We start from the raw sequence: 21,695 nt of genomic DNA on the forward strand, positions 1-21,695 counted from the left end.
GACAATGAGTTCTGGATCAAACCATTCACTTCATAAGAGGTCTGCCCTCACAATCCCTTGTGACCGCTTTGAATCAGTATCCCCTGGTCCTCAACCTATCCATTAATGACAACATGTCCTCTCTGTTTACCCAGCCTAAACCTAGTATGATCTTGTAAACCTCCAACAAATCTCTTCTCCGTTGATTTTGTTCTTAGCAAAACAATCCTAGCTCTTCCAACTGCATTTCTTCATCCCTGGAACTTATCTTCCGAAGAAGCCTCTAATGGCCTCATGATAACCCAGAATGCCACTCAAGAGAAAGCCTGGCCATCATCGTAGGATTGGAAATCTGCTTGTTCACAGCAAGATCCCACAAACAACCATGAGGGAAACAACCAGATAATAGGCAGATCGCACCAGAAGTTCCATAGTGATCGATATGTGTGTCGGTAGCTTCTGGAATCACACGTGTGGACTCCGCAATATGGGAATACAGAACACGTTAGATATCAAATGTAGATGCACGTGTCACTTGCCCCTGAGTCCAGGGGCATTCTGAATGAAGGGGCTTCCAGCTTCAAGTGTCCAGCACTGACACCCTTTGAACAGAATTGGCGAATTCCAAGTCATGAGGGTCATTTATTTTCTTTTATTTTGTAGTAATGAAGAAGAATGTTCCTAATTAATTCTCATGAGCTCGATAATTAATTATATTTTAATGTATCATTAATAATTTTATGTATTTAATTATTTACATGTTGTTCAACTGTTATGCACACCATCGATCATCAGAGGCATTTGGAAACGTTAGGAAAGGTCTTTGGTAGTGTAAACAGTCGGAAGGCCATCAGAGTGACCCCCATGGTCTTCGATTTTACCAGTTGAAGCCTAGATACTATCTAGGGATCACTCTGCCTCACAGAACCCACAGTAGACCCCATGGAGCCACAGAATATCCACTGTGCATGGGGACAAGTCTAAACCATAGATTAGGACTTTTAAATATTAGTGGAGGAATTGTTATTCGATATTGAACTCCCCTGTCTTTCTTTCAAATGCCTCCTGCGAATCTCTCCTATAGTGCTACACCTTAAGAGTAAGCCCAGGCTTATTGCTCAGATCCCTGGAAAAACCTATTGAAATATCTTGCAATGTAAGCAAAGGCAAGGAGAATTGTGTCAGGGGTTGGTCAGATGTGAGGACAAGGGGATACCGTCTGATTGTCTGTTAATGGTTCCCACTCAAGGGGAATAAGATCATCATTTTGACAGTTGGTTCTTCCCTGGAAAAGCACGGCCTTTGGTACATAAACTACACAAGTGTCAAATAGGTCATACTGCTTGGCAAGGAATAATTTTGGATGGTAGAGAGAGCGCTATCTTATTTCACAAAGAAACCTCATCAATCCCCCATGACCCCACAGCTGCATTCAGAGATGATGCTTATGAGAGCAAATGGATGGCCAGAGAAAATGGGAAATAGGAAAGAGCAAAAAAAATAGACAGTAAGGAATATTACCATCCCTTGTGATTTTATATACCTGAATTACTTCTCTCTTTAGCTTTCTCCTATTCAAAGAAGACATAATAAATCTCTGAAGCAACACGCACAAAATGCTAGAGGAACTTAGCAGATCAGAAGACCTGATGAAGGGTCTTGGCCTGAAACATCAGCTCTGTATTCTTCTCCATAGATGCCGCCTGACCTGGTGAGATTCTCCAGCATTTTGTGTCTGTACCCCTTTCAGAGTAATTTCATCCTTCCTGTAATGTGGTAACCAGAAATGTAGCTGTGATTTAATTAATGTTTTAAATAGCTCCTGCTTTTCCTTCATGCTGTTTTAATCTGCCCAGTTAAGGAAAATATCACAAATGCATTCCTAACCAACTGACCCGCTTGTCTGTGGGGTCTAAGGAAATGCTTTCCAATGTCTCTTGGTTCCTCTGCATGTATAAATATCCTGTTACATATTGTGAACTGCCTGCTTTTTACCTTTATTACAAATTATATGGAGTAGCACTAAAATCTCATTGTCTTGAGTAATGTCAAAGTTCTATTCTATTCTAAATGCTTCCTCACAATTCTCAGGGCAAAATTCCTTTGCCACTCATGTGCCCATCTAATCATTCATTGACATTGACTATCAATTAATTGTCACCATATGAGGAAACATCTTCAGTACACTGTTCATTTATAGTGTGTCCTCTGAATGCTTGGCCTTTATATAATTAACAACCAGCTGATTGGTCATCATTACAGAAACTCAGTTGTGACGTAGGGTCTCGTTGCTGATTGGCTGCATGGTGAATTCTGTAGGATGTTTGGAATGTTGGCCACATGACGTATAAATAGGATTGAGGTCTACATGTCTGTTTGCAGAATTGTTTTCAGAAATCCGTGCTTCTAGGAATTCTCTTGCCTGCCGCGTGTTTGCTTGCACCAGGTTTTTCACGGATGCCCAGCTGAATTTGTGCCCCTCTCAGTCTTCATGGGTAGAGACTAGAGAGACATTTCCAATGGATTGTCAAGATCAGAGAACAACTGAACCCATCCATGTAAGCTACGCATTTTCCGAGTTATTTCCAGTCCACTGATTCCTCTCTATAACCATCAACCCCAGAGCAATTTTTAATATCATCAGCGTGTTTAAAAATACATTTGTTAAAATTATTGAAATATACATAAAAATCAAGAATGTTCAGCCTTGGGAATGCATTACCGCCTTTCTGCTATTTAGCAAAAAAACACCCATTTTACTAAGATCCCAAGATTTTAACTCAGAGAATGCTAGGCACATGGAGTGCCCTACCAGAGGTGGTGGTAGAAAGAGGTACATTAGGGATATTTAAATGATTCTTAGATACACAGAAGAAATAAACGAAGGGCTATGTGAGAAGGAATTGTTAGATTGGAGTAGGTTAAGCGGTTAGTGCAAGATCAGGGGCTGAAGGGCCTGTACTGGGCTGTACTTTTCTACATTCTATGTTTAACATGCTGTTAGGAAGGTAAATGGTATACTGAGTTGACTGCAAGAGCTTATGAATACGAGAGTGAAGACATCTAATAGAGTGGTGATGAGACTGCACTTGCATTATTGCATACAGATTTGGTCTTACTACCAAAGAAGACTTAGGATAAATGATAGATTTGGCCTGTGAGGAGAAATTAAGTAGGTTGAGCCTATACTCTCTAGAGTTTAGAAGAATGAGAGATAATTTTCTTGAAGTGCACAAAATACTTATGGCAAATGAATGGCCAATTTTTCTGGAATTCTTTACCCAAGAGCATAATGAAGGCTTAGTCACTGAGTGCATTCAGGATAGATGATGACAGTCTTTTACTTAGTAGAGGAATGAATGGATAAGGGGTTAGCCACAATGTGAAAAATAAGCTCTGATCATACTTAATGGCAGAACAGTAACAAGGGACCAAATGGCCTTTTCCTGCTTCTGTGTATAGTTTTATATCTTCTGATCAGAACCTTGTGGACTGCACCTTAGTTTTACAGGCAAAGACGGAGTACCCTAAAACAAAGTGGCTATCTGTTTCTGTGCCCATCGCTTGCATCCTACAAGGACACCACAATATAATTCAGAGAAAATTCAACACCAAAAGCAATTTTTTTCAAAGTTGTCACCAAAAAGAATTTCAGAAATTGTAAAAGTAATTGGTGGATTACAGTGGGGAGGGGTGGCAGAGGAATGAAAATAGAAGATAGAACATAGAACAATGCAGTGCAGGGACAGGTCCTTCTACCCACAAGGTTGTGCTAAACCAACTAATAATCAACTAATCCCTTTTGCTTACTCAATGCCCATATTCTTCCATTTTCCTCACATTCTTGTACCTACCTAACTGTCTCTGAAAAGTCCCTAATGTATCTGCCTCTACGAGCGCTCCAGGCAGTGCATTTCAGGCACCAACGAGAGTAATTTCTTTTGTCAGTTGCAAATGAAGCATGTGCATACAGACGCAAAGCTTACAGGACACCCACAGGGCGTCTCCGCACTGAATGTGATTTTAAATGGCTAATTGTTGCTAACTGGGGGGGGGGGTGGTCAGAACCCAGTCAACAAGCACCCTGGATGCTGAGCTGAATAAATGCCATCACTCCTGCCAACACTAAATCAAGGAACATCGGAGACTATAAATGAAACCACAGCAGTTGTCACTATTCCAGGTCCAACTTGGTATTCCAGCAAAAAAGCTGTGAGAATTTTATCACATCTAAGCAAATCTTAAGGACTAGACAGTAATAAAAATAGCGATCAGAGTTGTACATCACATCCCCATGAGGTGTGGAATCACACTGAAGGACTTTGGACGGTGCATTTTATTTAAGGAATGTTTATTTTATTTCAGCACAAAACAGGCCCTTCCAGCCCATTGAGCCTCATCGCCCAGCAGTCCCTTGATTTAACCCTAGCCTCATCACAGGGCAATTTACAATCACCAATTAACCTACTAAGTGGTGCGTCTTTAGGCTGTGGGGGAAACTCAGAGGAATCCCACCACTCAGGAGAAGAACATTTACACAGAGGATGCCAGAATTGAACTCCAAACTCCAGTGCCCCGAGCTGTAATGGTGCAATGCTGACTTCTACACTACTCCTTATATACATGTAGGTTGACATATAGATATGAAGGACATGGGACTGTCTTTCAAATTGGAGATTAGTCAAATAGTTCCTGTGTTTTATATGTAGAATGACTAATATTGACCAGTGAGCTATAGGATAGCATCCAATCATTCATCAGTTATAAGGTCCATAAGATCAAAAACATAGAAGAAGAATTGGGCTATTTGGCCCATCAAGTCTGTTCTGTCATTCCAGCATGTTTGATTTATTACCTCTCTCAACCCTATTCTCATGCCTTTTGGCCATAACTTTTGACATCCTTACTAATCAAGAACTTACCAGCTTTGGCTTTAAATATGCCCAATGACTCTGCCTCCATAGTCAGCTGAGGCAATGAATTTCACCAATTCAACACCCTCTGGCTAAAGAACTTCCTTCTTATCTCTGTCCTTGTATTCTGAGGCTATGCCATCAGGTCCTCGATTCCCCCACTATAGGAAACTGCCTTTCCATGTCCACTCTATCTAGGCCTTTCAATATTCGATGGGTTTCAAAGAGATTCCCCACCACACCACACCCCCACCACCATTCTTCTAAACTCCAACAAGTACAGACTCAGAGCTATCAAATGTTGCTCATATGTTAACCATTTTATTCCTGGGATCATTCTTGTGAATTCCCTCTGGATCCTCTCCAATGCCAGCACATCCTCTACCAAAACTGCTCGCCATATTCCTAGTGCAGTCTGACCAGCAACTTATAAAGCCTCAGCATTACAACTCTGCTTTCATATTCTAGTCCGCTTGAAATGAAAGCTAACATTGCATCTGACTACCTGACTGCTGACTCAACCTTCAAGTTAGTCTTTAGGGCAAGCTGCACTAGGACTCCAAAGTCTCCTTGCACCTCGGGTTTCTGAATTTGTTCCCAGTTTAGAAAACTGTCCACGCCTTTAATCTTTCTACCAAAGTGCATGACCATATACTTCCTTCACTGAATCCCATCTGTCACTGCTTTGCCCATTCTCCTAATCTGTGCACGAGCTTCTGCAAATTCCCTGCTTTCTTTTCAATGCCACCTGCCCCTCCCACTACCTTAGTAACATCATCACAACGTTGTGGCCCAAAGGCCCTGAACTGTTCTATGTTCTTTGTATACTGTTCTATATTGCATGGAATTGTTTGTAAATTGAAGAGTATTTTGTTTCATTCTTGGTTCAGTTGGAAAAAATATTTTTGGTGTTATTGTTGATTGGCAAAATTGGGTATTTTTAGTGACTAATAAAAATCTTCAGGCAAATTAATCTGCTTTTGAGCTCACAGGAGTCCACAGGACTGGACAGGTCTACAGATGACCTCTCCAGTCCTGTGGGCGGGCAGGGCCTTATAAAGAAGGAGGGAAAGATCCTAAGGAAATATCACCTCAAAGTTTAATGAATTTTAATTTTTTTTTAATCATTCTTTGGGTGTGGATGTTATTATTAAAGCCAAACTTTAATTCCCATACTAACATATCTTATCAATGGTGTGTTGGGTCCTTCTTGAACTAGTGTAGTGTATGTGATGAAAGTATTCTCACTGCACTGCTGAGTGGGGATCCAGGATTCTGACTGGGTGACAATGAGCAACATTAAAAAAGTCTGAATGTGTGATTTTAAAGGGAATTTGGAGTTGTCATTATTCCCAACCATGTGATGACCTTGTCCTTCTGAATCTCAGAGGTTGTGGGCTTGGGAGACGCTTGGGGAGCAATTCGTATCTCGGAAGCAGTGCACATTCCAGCCAAAGTGCTCTGGTGGTGGGTGGAGGTGAAGAGGCTGTAGATCAAATGTGCTGCTTTGTGCTGGTTAGTGTCACCCTTCACGGTAGGTCAGCAGCTAGCGCAATGCTTTATGGCACCACTGTAAATTGTCACTTTTGCCTGTAAGGAGTTCATATGTTCGTATGACCACGTGTGTGTCCTCCAGGTGCTCTGGATTCCTCCTACATTCCGAGGACATATGAGTTAGGGTTAGTAAGTTGTGGCCATGCTAATTTGTCACTGGAAGCACTGTATAAATTAGATTTCATAAATTTGAGTTGACACAAATGATACATTTTACTGTATCTTTTGATGTACATGTGACAAATAAAGGTCATCTTTAAAACAGGTTTTTATCTCTTCTTGACTGTGGCAATAGCTGACCTCGCTAGCCAAGTAGAGCGTATTCCACTATAGTCAAGATGCGTGGTGTTGAAGAGTTAGGAGCTATGGTTTAACCATCTTTAAAAGACAAAAAGAATATACACTCAGTGACCAATTTATTCGGTACCTCCTCTGCCTGATCAAGCATCCGCTGAGTAAATGTTGGATATTTCCTGCTGCTGTAGCCCATCCGTCTCAAGGTTCGACGTGTTTGCATTCAAAGATGCTCTTCTGCACAGCACTGTTGTAACGTGTGGTTATTTGAGTTACTGTTGCCTTCCTGTCAGTTTGAACCAGTCTGGCCATTCTCCTCTGCCCTCTCTCATTAACAAGGTATTTCCAACACTCACTGGATTTTTTTTTTGGTTTTCACGCAATTCTCTGTGAACTCTAGACTGTTGTGCTTGAAAATCTCTAGTGATCGGCAGTTTCTGTGATACGTAAAGCATGGCCTAACAAGTATTGCATGGCCAAAGTCATCTCCATCATCTTTCTTCCCCATTCTGAGGTTTGATCTGAACAAAAATTGAAGCTCTTGACTACATCCACATGCTTTTATGCATTGAGTTGCTGCCACAATTGGCTGACTAGATATTTGCACTAAGAAGCAGGAGTACAGATGTACTTAACAAAATGGCCACTGGGTATATTTCTAGATTGGGGAAAAAAAGTGAAATATTGAATTCTTCTATTAAAATTACCTTTTAATTGCTCCTGTAGCTATGGCGATATGGTACCGAAGACAATAGCTGGGAAGATCTTTGGCTCCATCTGCTCCTTGAGTGGTGTCCTGGTGATCGCCCTGCCTGTCCCAGTCATCGTTTCCAACTTCAGCAGAATCTACCATCAGAACCAGCGGGCAGACAAGCGGAGAGCACAAAAGGTAAACACCGTCAATCAGCCTGTTCCCATGGCAATTCCACCTTTCCCTCGTGGCGGGACTAAAAGAATTGAATGGCTAAATTAGAAGTCATGACAGATAAATTTGTCATCCCACTCTAGATACGAGCTCTAAGATTTGAAATTTAACTCCAATCCTGCTGGCAAGTGTTTTTTTTTTAAGATTCCCCACTTTAGCTCCAATAGAGAGCAGGCACTGAACATTAAGAGAAACCATCAGCCTCTCAGCTGCTCTATAATTCAGTCAGATTGAGTCTGGGGTGATTTGGTGGAGGTCACAGTATGGCAGATGTACTTGTGAGGAGACAAGAACAAAGGCCCAGGAATGTAAGATTAATACTGATAAATTTAGTTAGGAATATCAGCAAAATGTCTGTACACAGAATGGAGTTAGAATATGAGGCTCTCTCATGACAAGAGTTAATTAAAACAATTACTTAGAAGAATAAGGGGATATCTCATTGGAACATACAACACATACATTAGGCTTGACAAGCTGGATGTCGGGAGGAGATACAGGGAACTTGCTGGCTGAGGAGTCTGGAAACACACTCAGAATAAGGAGTAGGCTATCAAGAATTTCACTCACCTCAACCCTGAACCGATTCCACAACTTATGGACTCACTTTCAAGGACTCTACAACTTATTTTCTCAGGATTACATTTTTACTAATTTATCCATTTTTTTGTATTTGCCAATAGTCTTTTGCACATTGCTTGTTTGTCAATCGGTGTGTGTAGTTTCTTTCATTAATTCTATTGTATTTCTTTGTTCTACTGTGAATGCCTGCAAGAAAATGAATCTCGGGTAGTATACGACAGCATATGCTTACTTTGATAATAAGTTTATTTTGAACTTTGAGATAAGGAGGGATTTCTTAATTCAAGACAGCTCAAAGCAAGCTTAGCCACTGCATTCAAACAAAGCAGAGATCCATAGATGTCTGATTATTAATAGAGTTGAGGGATTAAGGACAGGAAGATGGCGCTGAGGTAGAAAGTCAGCCACGATCTTGAGGAAAGCCAGAGCAGGAGTAGAGAAACGGGTGACCGAGTCCTGCCCCTAACTCTTGTGTTCTTACGTGGTTTCCTTCAGTGAGTGGCTGTCCACCAAACCCCACTGGATCAGACTGTTAAGGCCCAGGACAGGAGAATCTCATTTTGAATCCATGCCAACTCTGCCCCACATTGAATCTTGAAGAAGTACTGCAACTACTGCGGGCATTGTCTTTCAAATCAAATACTAACTGGAAGCCTCAGCTCTCCGCCCATGTGAAGTGACATTGTTCCAACAAAGAGCAGGGATGTTCTTCCTGACCTTCTAGCCAATATTAATCTGTCAACTCAGGTTATCTACAATTTTACTCTTTGTGGGATCTTGCTGCTCTATTTCATTACTGTCAAGGAATCTTCTCTTATTCAAATTCCAAGGGACTTCTGGACAGTCAGTAATCTGAACTCACTTACAGTGACTATAGATCTGAAATGATTTATTGTTTCTCGGTTGTCTTAGCTTTATTATTACTTGTCACGTGGACATTGAAGCATGGAAGTATACAGTGAAATGAGTCGTTCTGTGTCAATGACCTTCTCAGTCCAAGCACTGTACTGGGACAGCCTACAAGTGTCGCCACACTTCTGGCACCAACATAGCATGCCCACGACTTACTAATCCTAACCCGAACTACACATCTTCGGAATACAAGAAGAAACCGAAGCACCCAGAGGAAACCCACATGGTCACAGGGAGAACATACAAGCTCCTTACAGACAGCAGCAGGAATCGAACCTTGATGAGTGATCGCTGGCGCTTTAAAGCAATTGAGCTAGCTGCTTTGCTACCCTACCGTACTGTGTGGTCATAAAAGATTTCACTTAATGTATCTACCAACTAAAATTAGAAGATCCACCTCATTGAAAAGAAAGTTTAAAATATTCTGCAGGCTGGGCAGCATCTGAGGGGGGGGAAAGGTTTTCATAACATGCAATGGAATCTAAAGATCTCTTTCCTTGTTGTTGTTTATGGCTTTTGTCTCCACTTATGATCCTCACTGAGCACATATTGATTTAAATCACTTGTTGACTGGCTGTGATGGCCTAATTAAAATCAACAGTTCCATTTCCACTCCCAATCAGAGGAAAATAAAAAGTGGGGTACTGTGTCCTACTTGGCAACTTTTAACATTCTGTGGGCCAGCATAGGAGACAGCAGTTCGTTTCAGCCTCCAACTCCATTTGCCAGTGGACGAGACCATAAGAGTCACAGAAAGAGCAAATGAATCAGAATCAGTATCAGAATCAGGGTTAATACCATCGGCATATGTTATGAAATTTGTTGTCTTTGCTGCAGAAGTACAATGCAATATATCACAGTAGAAAACTGTGAATTACAGTAAGTATATACAGATATACTGAATGTTAAATAGTTGAATTAAATAAGCAATGCAAAAATAGAATCATAAAAAGTAGTGAGGTAGTGTTCTTGGGTTCAACGTCCATTCAGAAATTGGATGGCAGAAGGGCAGATAACATCAAAATTACTGTAGAGCTGAAGTAAGCATCGAACCACAGGGTCTATCTGTTTTATTCCAAAGGCCCCACAGTGGAACAGACCTGGCAAAGCTGATCACTATGACGATCGCAATCAGAGTAATTTTCTCTGAAGTATATGCTTCTCATTATGTGTGTAAGCGCTAACGTTTTCATTGCTGATCCATGTGTAGACAGTGGAAATATCACTCTCAGCTTTTTAAGTACTTCAGAAATGCCCTATTGTTCTCTACATAACAGAACAATTTTTCCAATTAATTAGATCCTGCGGTTCAGGATACTTCACTGTTCCTGGCTGATTTATTTTAATAAGTGTGTGCAATCTTGAATGGTATGACCAAGTGCATTGTGCTCCGGGTTTAGAGACTGAAGAATAGTGATGGACACAGGAGGGCTTTAGTACTGTCCAAAAGTTCTTTGCAGCTTCTATTCTTCCAAAGCTTCATATTCACTTTGGGCACCATGGTAGTATAGCATTTAATGGGACGCTATTACAAATTGGGGCATCAGAGTTTGGAGTTCAATTCTGGCTTATCTGTATGGAGTCTATACATTGTCCCCATGGCCTTCTCTGAGCCCTCCAGCTCCTCCAAGGACGTACTGGTTGGCAGGTTAATTGGTCGTTGTAAATTGTCCCATGATTAGACTAGGGATTGCCGATGCAACGCAGCTCTAAAGGCCAGGAGGGCCCACTGAACGTTGTATCTCTAAATAAATAAATATTCACTGTATTCCCTTCCTCACATCCACACTCAGTACAAAGTAAAACACGCAAAATGCTGGAGGAACTCAGCCGGTCAGGCAGCATCTAAGGAAATGAATAAACTGTCGACGCATTGGGCCAAGACCCTTTTTCAGGACTGGAAAGGGAGGAGGAGAAAGGTGAGGGGGGGTGGAAGAGGAGGATAGCTGGAAGGCGATAGGTGAAGCCAAGTGCGTGGGGAAGGGACAAGGACTAGTGAAGAAGAAATCTGATAAGAGAGGAAAGTGGACCATAGGAGAAAGGGAAGGAGGAGGGACACCAAGGAGAGGTGGTAGGCAGGTGAGATGAAGTAAGAGACCTGGGTGGGAATAGAAGAAGTGGGGAGGGGGAGGGATTTTTTTTACTAGAAGGAGAAATCAATATTCATGCCATAAATTTGGAGGCTACCCAGACAGAATATGGGATTCACATTCAGTACAATCCTATTATTCCCCTCCAGCCCTTTTCTCTATGGACCCCAAAAGATTTATCCTACAGTCTCCTTTTATCCGCAGTCAACACATTTAGATACCTTATCTCAACTAGAATTAAGGAGTGTATTGTGTAAACACTGGAAGAAACACATTATTTCCAATTGCAATACAATTTATTTTGAGTTCACATTGAGCTGGAAGCAGACTATTTATCAAACTGATCAATACCAGAGTTTATGCCTCAAACAAGCCTTCTCACAATCCTTGTCTTCAAACCCAATCAGCTTATTCCTCACCTGTTTATCTATTTTTCACTAAGATACGTTAATCCTATTTGCTACATATGTTCCTTGTGGCAGTAAACTCAAATGTGCTAATTGCTCCTGGATAAAGACAATTCTTCTGAATTACCAAATGGATTTATCAGTTTAGGATTATGTTTAGAAGAACGAAGTGTTCCTTGGATATCTCACAATCTCAGAAATGATCCACAGCTACTGAGTGCCAATTTGTGCATTCAACCATTCAACAAGGAGATAGCTGACCACTTGGAGTGCTTTATTAGTGCTGATTCTTAAAAAAATATTGTCTAAAATACAATGGAGACCCTAACTTCACTTCATTAAGGACACCACACCACCCCCCCCCCCCCACCAAGGACATGTCCTCTTCTCATTGCTACCATCAGGGAGGAAGTATAGGAGCCCAAAGGCACACACTCAATGATTCAGAAATAGCATCTTCCCATATAACCATATAACAATTACAGCATGGAAACAGGCCACCTCCGCCCTTCAAGTACATGCCAAACGCTTACTCTCACCTAGACCCACTGGCCCACACTCAGCCCATAACCCTCCATTCCTTTCCTGTCCATATACCTATCCAATTTTACTTTAAATGACAATACCGAACCTACCTCTACCACATCTACTGGAAGTTTGTTCCACACAGCTACCACTCTCTGAGTAAAGAAATTCCCCCTCATGTTACCCTTAAACTTTTGTCCCCTAACTCTCAACTCATGTCCTCTTGTTTGAATCTCCCCTATTCTCAATGGAAAAAGCCTATCCACGTCAACTCTGTCTATCCCCCTCATAATTTTAAATACCTCTATTAAGTCCCCCCTCAACCTTCTACGCTCCAAAGAATAAAGACCTAACTTGTTCAACCTTTCCCTGTAACTTAGGTGCTGAAACCCAGGTAACGTTCTAATAGTTCCTCTCTGATATCAGATTTCTGATTGGGCATTGAACCCACGAACACTACCTCACTACTTTTTTTTTCTCTTTTTACACTATTTATTTAATTTAACCTTATCTATACTTCTCACTGTGATTTACAGCTTTTTATTATGTATTGCAATATACTGCTGCCACATAGCAACAAATTTCATTACTTATGCCAGTAATATTAAGCCTGATTCTAAAGGTTAAACATACACCTGAGATAGCATGCAAGGTGTAGGTTTAATATCTCATTCAGAAAACCCTCTGGCTGTCTATCGTTCCCTCCTTAACTGCGGCAGGACTATTAGCTTTTGCGCTCAAATCCTGGAGTAGGATTTGATCCCCTGCAGCTGAGTGGAAGCTGAGAACCAAGAGCCTTGCTGTTTGATAGGATATTGTTTGAAGCAAAGGGAAATGAAGAAGCAGAGGAGTTCTGTAAATAAGTAGATAAGGGACAGTGTAATGGATATTTATTTTCCAAAAGCAAAGATGAACCTCTGGAATAATATTTCAGTAAATGTGCTAAAAGATACAAGGGATGATATACCTGAAAGCTAGAAAATAAAGAGGTTAAAGTTCAAAGGCTAATTGAGAAAGATGAGAAAATAGGGATGGATTTTAAAGATAAAGATTAGCTTTATTTGTCACATGTACATCGAAAAATTTAGTGAAATGACTCATTGGCATCACCTATCCACGTCAACTCTATCTATCCCCCTCATAATTTTAAATACCTCTATCAAGTCCCCCCTCAACCTTCTACGCTCTAAAGAATAAAGACCTAACTTGTTCAACCTTTCCCTGTAACTTAAGTGCTGAAACCCAGGTAACATTCTAGTAGTTCCTCTCTGATATCAGATTTCTGATTGGGCATTGAACCCACGAACACTACCTCACTACTTTTTTTGTCGCCATTACTGTCAGCATTACTGTCGCCATGCTTTCAATGTCAATGTAGCATGCAGACAACTCACTAACCCCAACCATAAGTCTTTGGAACATGGGAGGAAACCAGAGCACCCAAAGAAAACCCACACTGTCACAGCGAGGACATACAAACCCCTCAGAGGCACCAGTGTGAATTGACCCATGATCAGCGATTTCTGGTATTGTAAATCAAGACACAAACCACTGCAGGAGCGTGCCAAATGTATGCACAGGACTTTTCAATTTACACCAGGATTATATTAAAACGGTAAAGTGAAATTGCAAGAAGGAGATTCTGTGAGCTGCCTTCAGAGTAATTGATTTGGACAATTATTGTTGAGACAAGCTTATTTCTCTTCACAGAAGGCCAGGCTTGCGAGGATAAAGATAGCGAAGACTGGAAATGCCAATGCCTATCTTCAGATCAAACGTAACGGCTTGATGAATGAGGGACTGGAGATCACAGTAAGTGTAATGTTATATTGTGCAGCAGTTAGACAAATGGGTGAAGATCTCTAGGAAATGATTGAACTCTTTATATTGAAGGACAATTTTCCAAGTACATAAATTGAGTGTGCTTGTCCTATTCACATTTGCGATGGGCGGTCCTTGGGTATTCAGACTTGTCTGAGTCTCCTGTGCTTTCATTGTTTGATTCTGCCATCCACTGCTTGTTATTTGGAATGGTTAGTGTATGGATATATGCACAGAGTGGGTGTGCACGCCCTACACATTAAGCAGTAAAGCACAAACAGCAGACAATTGCCTGGGAATGAGTGTGGCAGTCAACACAAAGGTGGATACAGCAACAAGGTGGGGAGGGGGAGGAAGTTTATGCAACAAGCTCTTTGCTCATCATTAATAAATTCCCTTATCTATTTTAAATATTTCATGGCAATCCCCATCAATATTCACTATTCTGCATTAAACATGTAAACCATGCACTCTTCACTCTAACATAAGGCACTATAACTCACACCACTTGCTATAACACACATTAATTTACCATATCACTGAATCACTTCTGTTTGAATATACTCTCTCCCCACTCTGCCTGATACACCATATATTTCCCACTGCAATACTCTTCTCTCACTGCTCCTTCCTGTCCTACATCTCTTCCTATAACACAAGCTGATTCACGTTACAGCCTTCAAAAAAATTTTGCACGATATGTCACACATCCCTGAGAGCAACACTCTGATATATCCCCTCCAGCACTATCACACAATCCGCACATCGCCACTGTAACAGTTTAACACGCACTACCTCTCTCCACGGGGCTTCGACGTGCCTCATCATCCCTACACCACAGTTTGATCTACCTGGTGTTTCTAATTAGATTTTGGACTCATCCCAGAATTTGGTTTGAACCTGCAAACTCCGAATTTTGCAGCAACAGTGATATCAATTGACATTAGTGGTTGTATGTTGGTAAATAACTGGTCTCATATGTGAATAAAGTTAATATGTAAAAAAAAGAACAAAATGTGGAACCCTGAATCTATACAGGAAAGAGAATCACTTACTTTAATACAGCTCCCTTCATGATACTTTAAGCTCTTTATAGCCAAGTAAGCACTGTACTGTGCAAAAGTCCTGGGTACAAATATATAGCTAGGGTGCCTAAGACTTTGGTTAAAATAAGAAGGTGGGTAGAAAACAGAAATAAGAGTACTATATGTGATTCAGTAATTTGCACAGTACAATATATTTTTTGAAATATAGTCACTATTATAACTAAATAACAATTACAGCACGGAAACAGGCCATCTCGGCCCTTCTAGTCCGTGCCGAACGCTTACTCTCACCTAGTCCCACCAACCTGCACTCAGCCCATAATCCTCCATTCCTTTCCTGGCCATATACCTATCCAATTTTACTTTAAATTACAATACCGAACCTGCCTCTACCCTTCTACTGGAAGCTCATTCCACACAGCTACCACTCTCTGAGGAAAGAAATTCCCCCTCGTGCTACCCCTAAACTTTTGCCCCCTAACTCTCAACTCATGCCCTCTTGTTCGAATCTCCCCTGCTCTCAATGGAAAAAGCCTATCCACATCAACTCTATCTATCCCCCTCATAATTTTAAATAGCTCTATCAAGTCCCCCCTCAACCTTCTACGCTCCAATGAATAAAGACCTAACTTGTTCAGCCTTTCTCTGTAACTTAGGTGCTGAAACCCAGGTAACATTCTAGTAAATCTCCTCTGTACTCTCTCTATTTTGTTGACAATAATAGCAGAAATGTTGATAATAGAAGAAATGTATGTACTCAGATACAATCTCCCCTAGACTGTAGTGGTACTGTCAGCAGATAATCACTTTTATGAGAACAGGTACTAGTCAGAACATTAAAGGTAATTTAGAGACAAAAGAGTTGGCATAATCTGGAATCTGGAGCAACCCAGTTGGTCAAGCAGTGTCTAGAAGGGAAACTGAATTGTGGACAATCCTTTTCCCACCACTCCCCCACCCACACAGATTCTGCACGAACAGCTGAGTTCCTTCAGCAGATTGTTCGTCATGTCTTTCTTTGAAATTTTGCCACAAGGCATTTCACAGCCACCTGCCTGAAAGAGTTTGAAGATTTCTTCTCTAGTCAGAAAAGTCATAGAATTGTACAGCGTACTGTAGAAACAGGATATTTAGCCCAATTCCTTTACACTCTTCTCTATTAATCCTCTCTCCCACCACTTGGTCCAGAGCACTCTAAGTCTAACTTGTAGCAAAATTTCACTACTTGTGTACTTTATGCCCCAACTAAAAAAAAAACAATATCCCATTTTGCCTTCCAAATCATTTCATTTACCTCCATTGCTGCATTCAGGATTTATAGATTCTTACTCAGCAGGTCAGGCAGTATCCGTGGAGGGAAATGGACTGTCCACATTTCATGTCAAGATCCTTCACCTGGATCAAACCCAATTCTCCTTTACTCTCCACTGATGCTGCCTGATCCATTGACATCCTCCAGCATTATGTTTCTTGTTCTAAACATTCCTCAGTACTCCTTGAGAATCTCGTTTATGGTATACATCCTAGCCTCATTAATTCCCCCAAAAATGCATTTTCTCACTTAACTCCATCTACCATTTTCAGCCTGTTCACTATCTCTCAGCAGCCGAACACCCCACTTCCACACTGTCAGCAACTCCTCCGATCTTTGTGTCATTGGCGAACTGAATGATCTTGTCTCCCACATCCACATCCAAGTCATTCATGCATATTACAGACTGCAACGGTCCCAGCAATGATCTTTGTGGGACACCACCAGTTTAATCAACCAACCATCACCGTCTCTCTCCTATCAAGCTAGTTTTGGATCTAGTTTGCCAACTAGCCCTGATCCCATGGCCTTAACCTCCAAAGAGAGGCAGCTTGGCAAAGGTCCTACTAAAGTGCACGTAAATCACACTAACTGCCCTGCCCTCATCAATCCATTTTGTTGCCTCCTCAAAAAATGCAATTAAATTGGGCAGGCAGGATTTTGCCGGAGATACAAGAGATGCTGCAATTTGGATCAACAAACAAAATGCCGGAGGAACTCAGCTGGTCAGGCAGCATCTGTGGAGGAAGATAGACAGTTGTCAATTTGTGTGAAGAACATTCATCTGGTCCAAAGTCCCATCAAAATGTAAACTGGCCATTTTGTCCACAGATGATGCCCGACCCATTGAGGACCTCCAGCATTTTATTTGTTATTTTAAACAATATCCACAGAGAAGAAGACAGACATCAATAAAAAGATATCCTGTCAAATAATCCTCAAAGCATTTTGCTGCATTTTTTAAATATGTCACATGCTAAGCTTTTTTTTTAATATTGCTCTTGTTTCAGGAGTCAGGCGATAAGGATCAGCAGCTGTGTCCCAACAGACCAGGATCAGCTGTGGCCAGGCAACATCACCATCTGCTGCACTGCTTGGAGCGGACAACTGTGAGTCTGCAGAAATATTACCTCTTGGGTCCTGAAGCAGGGCTGTGGAGGCAGGCCATGTGGCATCACGACAGGGTTTTGTCCTTGCTGTCGAGGCCTCAATACGAATTCCACAGGCTCTCAATCAGCAACCCTACCCTTGTTAACATTGCTTCTGTCTCCGCCCTGCAGTGACATCCAATGTAAGGAGCGTAACTTGTGATTATAAACTGCAGCTTGCTGGTGCTTTGTGTGCTGGGAGTACCGGCGAAGTAATGCAAGGATAGCAAAAAGCAAAATTCCACTGAAACTTGGAATTTAGTGTTCAGATTTGGACGCCGCATTACAGGAAGAAAGTGGAAGCTATAGAGAGGGTGCAGATTTACTGGGGTGCTGCCTGGATTAGAGAGCATCACTTTTAAGAATAAGCTGAGCAAGCTAGGAGCAAAGGAGGATGAGAGATGACTTGATAGAGGTGTACAGGCTGATAAGAGGCATTGAATGAGTGGACACACACAGAATTCTGCAGAAACTCAGCAGAATCTATGGAAATGAATAAGCAGTCAATGTTTCGGGCTGAGACCCTTCTTCAGGACTGAAAAGGAAGGGGGAAGATAATAGAATAAAAAGTGGAGGGGTGTGGACGAGGTTGTCTAGAAGGTGATAGGTGAAGCCAGGAGGGTGGGAGAGGTAAAGGGCTGCAGGAGCAGGAATCTGATAAGGAAAGACAGAATCTGATATCCAGAGACTTTTTCCATGGCAGAAATGGCTATTAACAGGGGCCATAATTTTAAAGTGATCTGAGGAAATTATAGGCAGGATGCTGGAGGTAAGTTTTTTGACACAGAGAGTTGTGGGTACATGGAACTGGGATACAGGTAGAGGCAGATACATTAAGGGCAGTTAAGAAACATCTAGATAGGCACATTATTGATAGACAAATGGAGAGCAGTCTAGGAGGGAAGGGTTAAATTGATCCGATATCCACTCTCACCTCTCATGTACTCTTTCTATATCTGAAAAAAAACTTATTGAATCTTGTTTTATTTTATTGGCAAACTTACTTTCATATTTCATCTTTTCACTCCTTATGGATATTTAGTTGCCTTCAGTTGGTTTTTAAAAGCTTCCCAATCCTCTAACTTCCTACTATTTCTTGCTCTATTATATGCCCTCACTTTTGCTTTTATGCTATCCTTGATTTCCATTGTCAGCCACGGTTGCTTTAGAACACTTTAGAATTTAGAACACTTCATCATCTTTGAGATGTATCTTTCCCGCACCTTCCAAGTTACTCCCAGGAACCCCTGCCATTACGATTCTGCCATCATCCCTTGCTAGTGTCCCCTTGCAATCAACTTTGGCCAGCTACTCGCTCATGCCTCTGTAATTCCATTTCCTCCACTGTAACGCTGATAAATCTGATTTTAGCTTTTCTCTCTCAAACTGCAGGGTGAATTCTATCTTATGATCACTGCTTCTTAAGAGTTATTTTACATTAAGCTCCCTAATCAAATCTGGTTCACTACATTACACCCAATTGGAGGCCTGTATATAACTCCCACCAGGGTCTTTTTACCCTTACAGGTTCTTAACTCTACCTTCAAAGATTCTACATCTTCAAAATTTCAAAAGGTTATTATCACAACCATTCCTCATGTTTTTGAGCACCATGAGCTTTGTCCATCTATTTGATTGTTGTTAGTCACAGAAGACAGATGAAGCCAACTCATTAAATATTTTCAAGAAAGACACAGATATAGTTTTGGGTTAGATCAAGAGATCTGGGGAGAGACTGTGAGTAGGATTCTGAGAAATGCTCAAAGAATCTCAACCCAAAACATAAAGTGTCTGTTTCCTCCATAGATGCTGCCTGACCTGCTGTGTTCCTCCAGCACTGTATGGGTTGCTCCAGATCCCAGTATCTGCAGTCTCCATTTTCCTACTCCAAAAGCATGTCAGCCATAATCATGTACTGAATGGCAGAGCAAGTTCAAAGGGCTACATGGTCTGCCAGTCCCTTTTTCTACATGTCTATATCAAATGTAATGTGCTTACTGATTCTTGGAAGGAGGCACAGGTAGGAGATGGGATGGGGCTTGGTCTCAATAAGATCGAGAAATGGAGCTCAGAGAACTTCTCAATGCTATTAAGCTCTACATTTACCTCAGATGTTTCTGAAGTGCACACTTGGAACTTTGAGGTAAGGTGTTGGAAACTAGGTGATTTGGAATCTCGTCCAATGTAACAAAAGATGAAGTTCTCTTTCATTGAACATCATTAATGGAGTTGCACCATCAAATGTGATGACTAAAGATTAGATTCTGCAAATGAATGCACTTAGCCCATTAGCAAAGGAGCAAACCCTCTTGGAATTGTTTGGTATTTAGAAGATCAGCTACTGCTCTGCTGAGAGTTGTAACCATGAAAGGGTAGAATTGGAAATTAATGGAACAGAGGTAAATGAAAATCCCATTAAAACCAGTCACATCCTTGAATCACCTTCTTTCTAAATTCATTCTATTCAGCCTAGTCTTAAAATTATTTAACTTATCCAATTTTCAAGCTTTAGCAATCAATTCTCACTTTGTTCTTATTTACATTTCATTATTCAAATTTTTTAATCATTTTTCTCTTGGTAAAATAAGCATATGTGCTCCTGGGTTGGTATATATTTGCGCACGTGCACATGTGAATACATATGTGTGCCCCCATTTGCATATGCATCTGTGAACATAGAACATAGAACATTATTCGCAGCATAAGCCCTTTGTCCCAGGACATTGCGTCAAACCTTTAACTTACTCTGAGATCAATCTAACCCTTTCCTCCGGCATAATCCTTCCTTTATTGTTTATCTAAGAGTTACTTAAATGGCTTTAATGTATCTGCCTCTACCACCACCCCTAAGAGCATGTTCTATGCATCCACAACTCTGAGTAAACAACAGTATAAAGAGTATGTGTAGATATATTTCTGTATTTTCATGTATTTATAGAATCTTGCATGTGCATGCATGTCCATATGAGTGTACATGCCTTTAAGTGTGTGTGTGTCTGTGTGTGTGAGTGTGAGTGTGAGTGTGAGTGTGAGTGTGAGTGTGAGTGTGAGTGTGTGTGTGAGTGTGTGTGTGTGTGTGTGTGTGTGTGTGCACGCATGCCCAGTGTACAAAAGGAGAGGACAGGACAGGTGAATTGTGTGGCTACCTGCTGACAGGCACAAATGAAGGATCTTCCTTTGAAAAAGTCACTGGAAGCTGGATTAAACTCAAGGAGCCAACAGTAGTAGTCCAATCACTTGAATCAAGTATGATGTTCTCCTGAGGGATAGTGTATTGGTGGCCACCAGGCGTCTGGAGAAGACAGTCCGGGATCCACGCATTCTGGTACAGTGCGGACAAGAGTAAGTGGGAGCTGTGGTTAGCGGTTGGATCTTTTGGTTGTTGCGGAGCCAGTAACTCACCATGACCCAGGATCTTTTCAGATGCTCTCTTATACTATTTTCACCTACTGAAACCAGAATGAGAAGAAATTGAAGTTCAATAGCAGAATATCAAGTAGTATCATGCTGTGACTTCAGCACTGTTTAGAGGTAGGTTTGTTCTGTATAATTTTATTGCCACTTATAAAGGCATTAAAGTTCGTTTTCTGTAATTAGAAATGGATTGCTAGGCTGAAATGGACTCAACATTACCGGGGAGACTACAATCTCTACCTAAAGGTCTACTCAAGAATCCAATGTTCTAACTTTAGTTTCAATAAACTCCACACACAATGCAAATTATCAAGAGCCACCAAGAAGAGAATAACATGGTAATGGCTATTAACATGAATCGCCCTCTGTAGTTTATATTTAGCTACACAATACTCCAACAATTTGCCCACTAGCCCCAATGGGCAATTTAGCATTCAACGTTTTTACCTGCCTCAAAACTACTAAACCTAACAAGATTCTATCGTACTTGTAAATGTGTCATTTCATATTTCTAGCTACGCTTGAGTGCTCTCCACTTAGAGGTAATTAAGTGTAAAAGGCAATTGCTCCGTAATGAGTGTGAACGATCACTGAACACCTGTCACAACCTGAAATAACTGGCATGTCTAGCACACTGCAAACGGTTCCTTCGTAATTAAAAATACCAGTTATTCAACACAATTTAAGCCACTTGCCCAATTTTAAAGCACGGGAGTGTAATTTAATTGCAAAGCCTCCATCAGAGATGTGTAATTGTATCGGCATCACAACAC

The 21,695-nt window shown here is 41.1% G+C and overlaps 1 protein-coding gene across 3 annotated transcripts in view; it reads left to right on the forward strand.

Annotated features, from left to right (window-relative positions):
• kcnd3 (potassium voltage-gated channel, Shal-related subfamily, member 3) overlaps nucleotides 1–21,695 on the forward strand; it is a 364,680-nt gene that overhangs the window by 316,626 nt on the left and 26,359 nt on the right. For 2 of the 3 annotated variants that reach the window (XM_059950283.1, XM_059950285.1), the window contains exons 2-4: nucleotides 7,467–7,629; nucleotides 13,892–13,999; nucleotides 17,386–17,469. In XM_059950283.1, coding sequence (XP_059806266.1) covers nucleotides 7,467–7,629; nucleotides 13,892–13,999; nucleotides 17,386–17,469 — 355 coding nt within the window. Of the gene's footprint in view, nucleotides 1–7,466; nucleotides 7,630–13,891; nucleotides 14,000–17,377; nucleotides 17,470–21,695 lie in introns of all 3 variants that reach the window. The other variant, XM_059950284.1, reaches the window with a different exon arrangement.

This window comes from Hypanus sabinus, chromosome 25 (assembly GCF_030144855.1).
Source record: "Hypanus sabinus isolate sHypSab1 chromosome 25, sHypSab1.hap1, whole genome shotgun sequence".
NCBI lineage: Eukaryota > Metazoa > Chordata > Chondrichthyes > Myliobatiformes > Dasyatidae > Hypanus > Hypanus sabinus.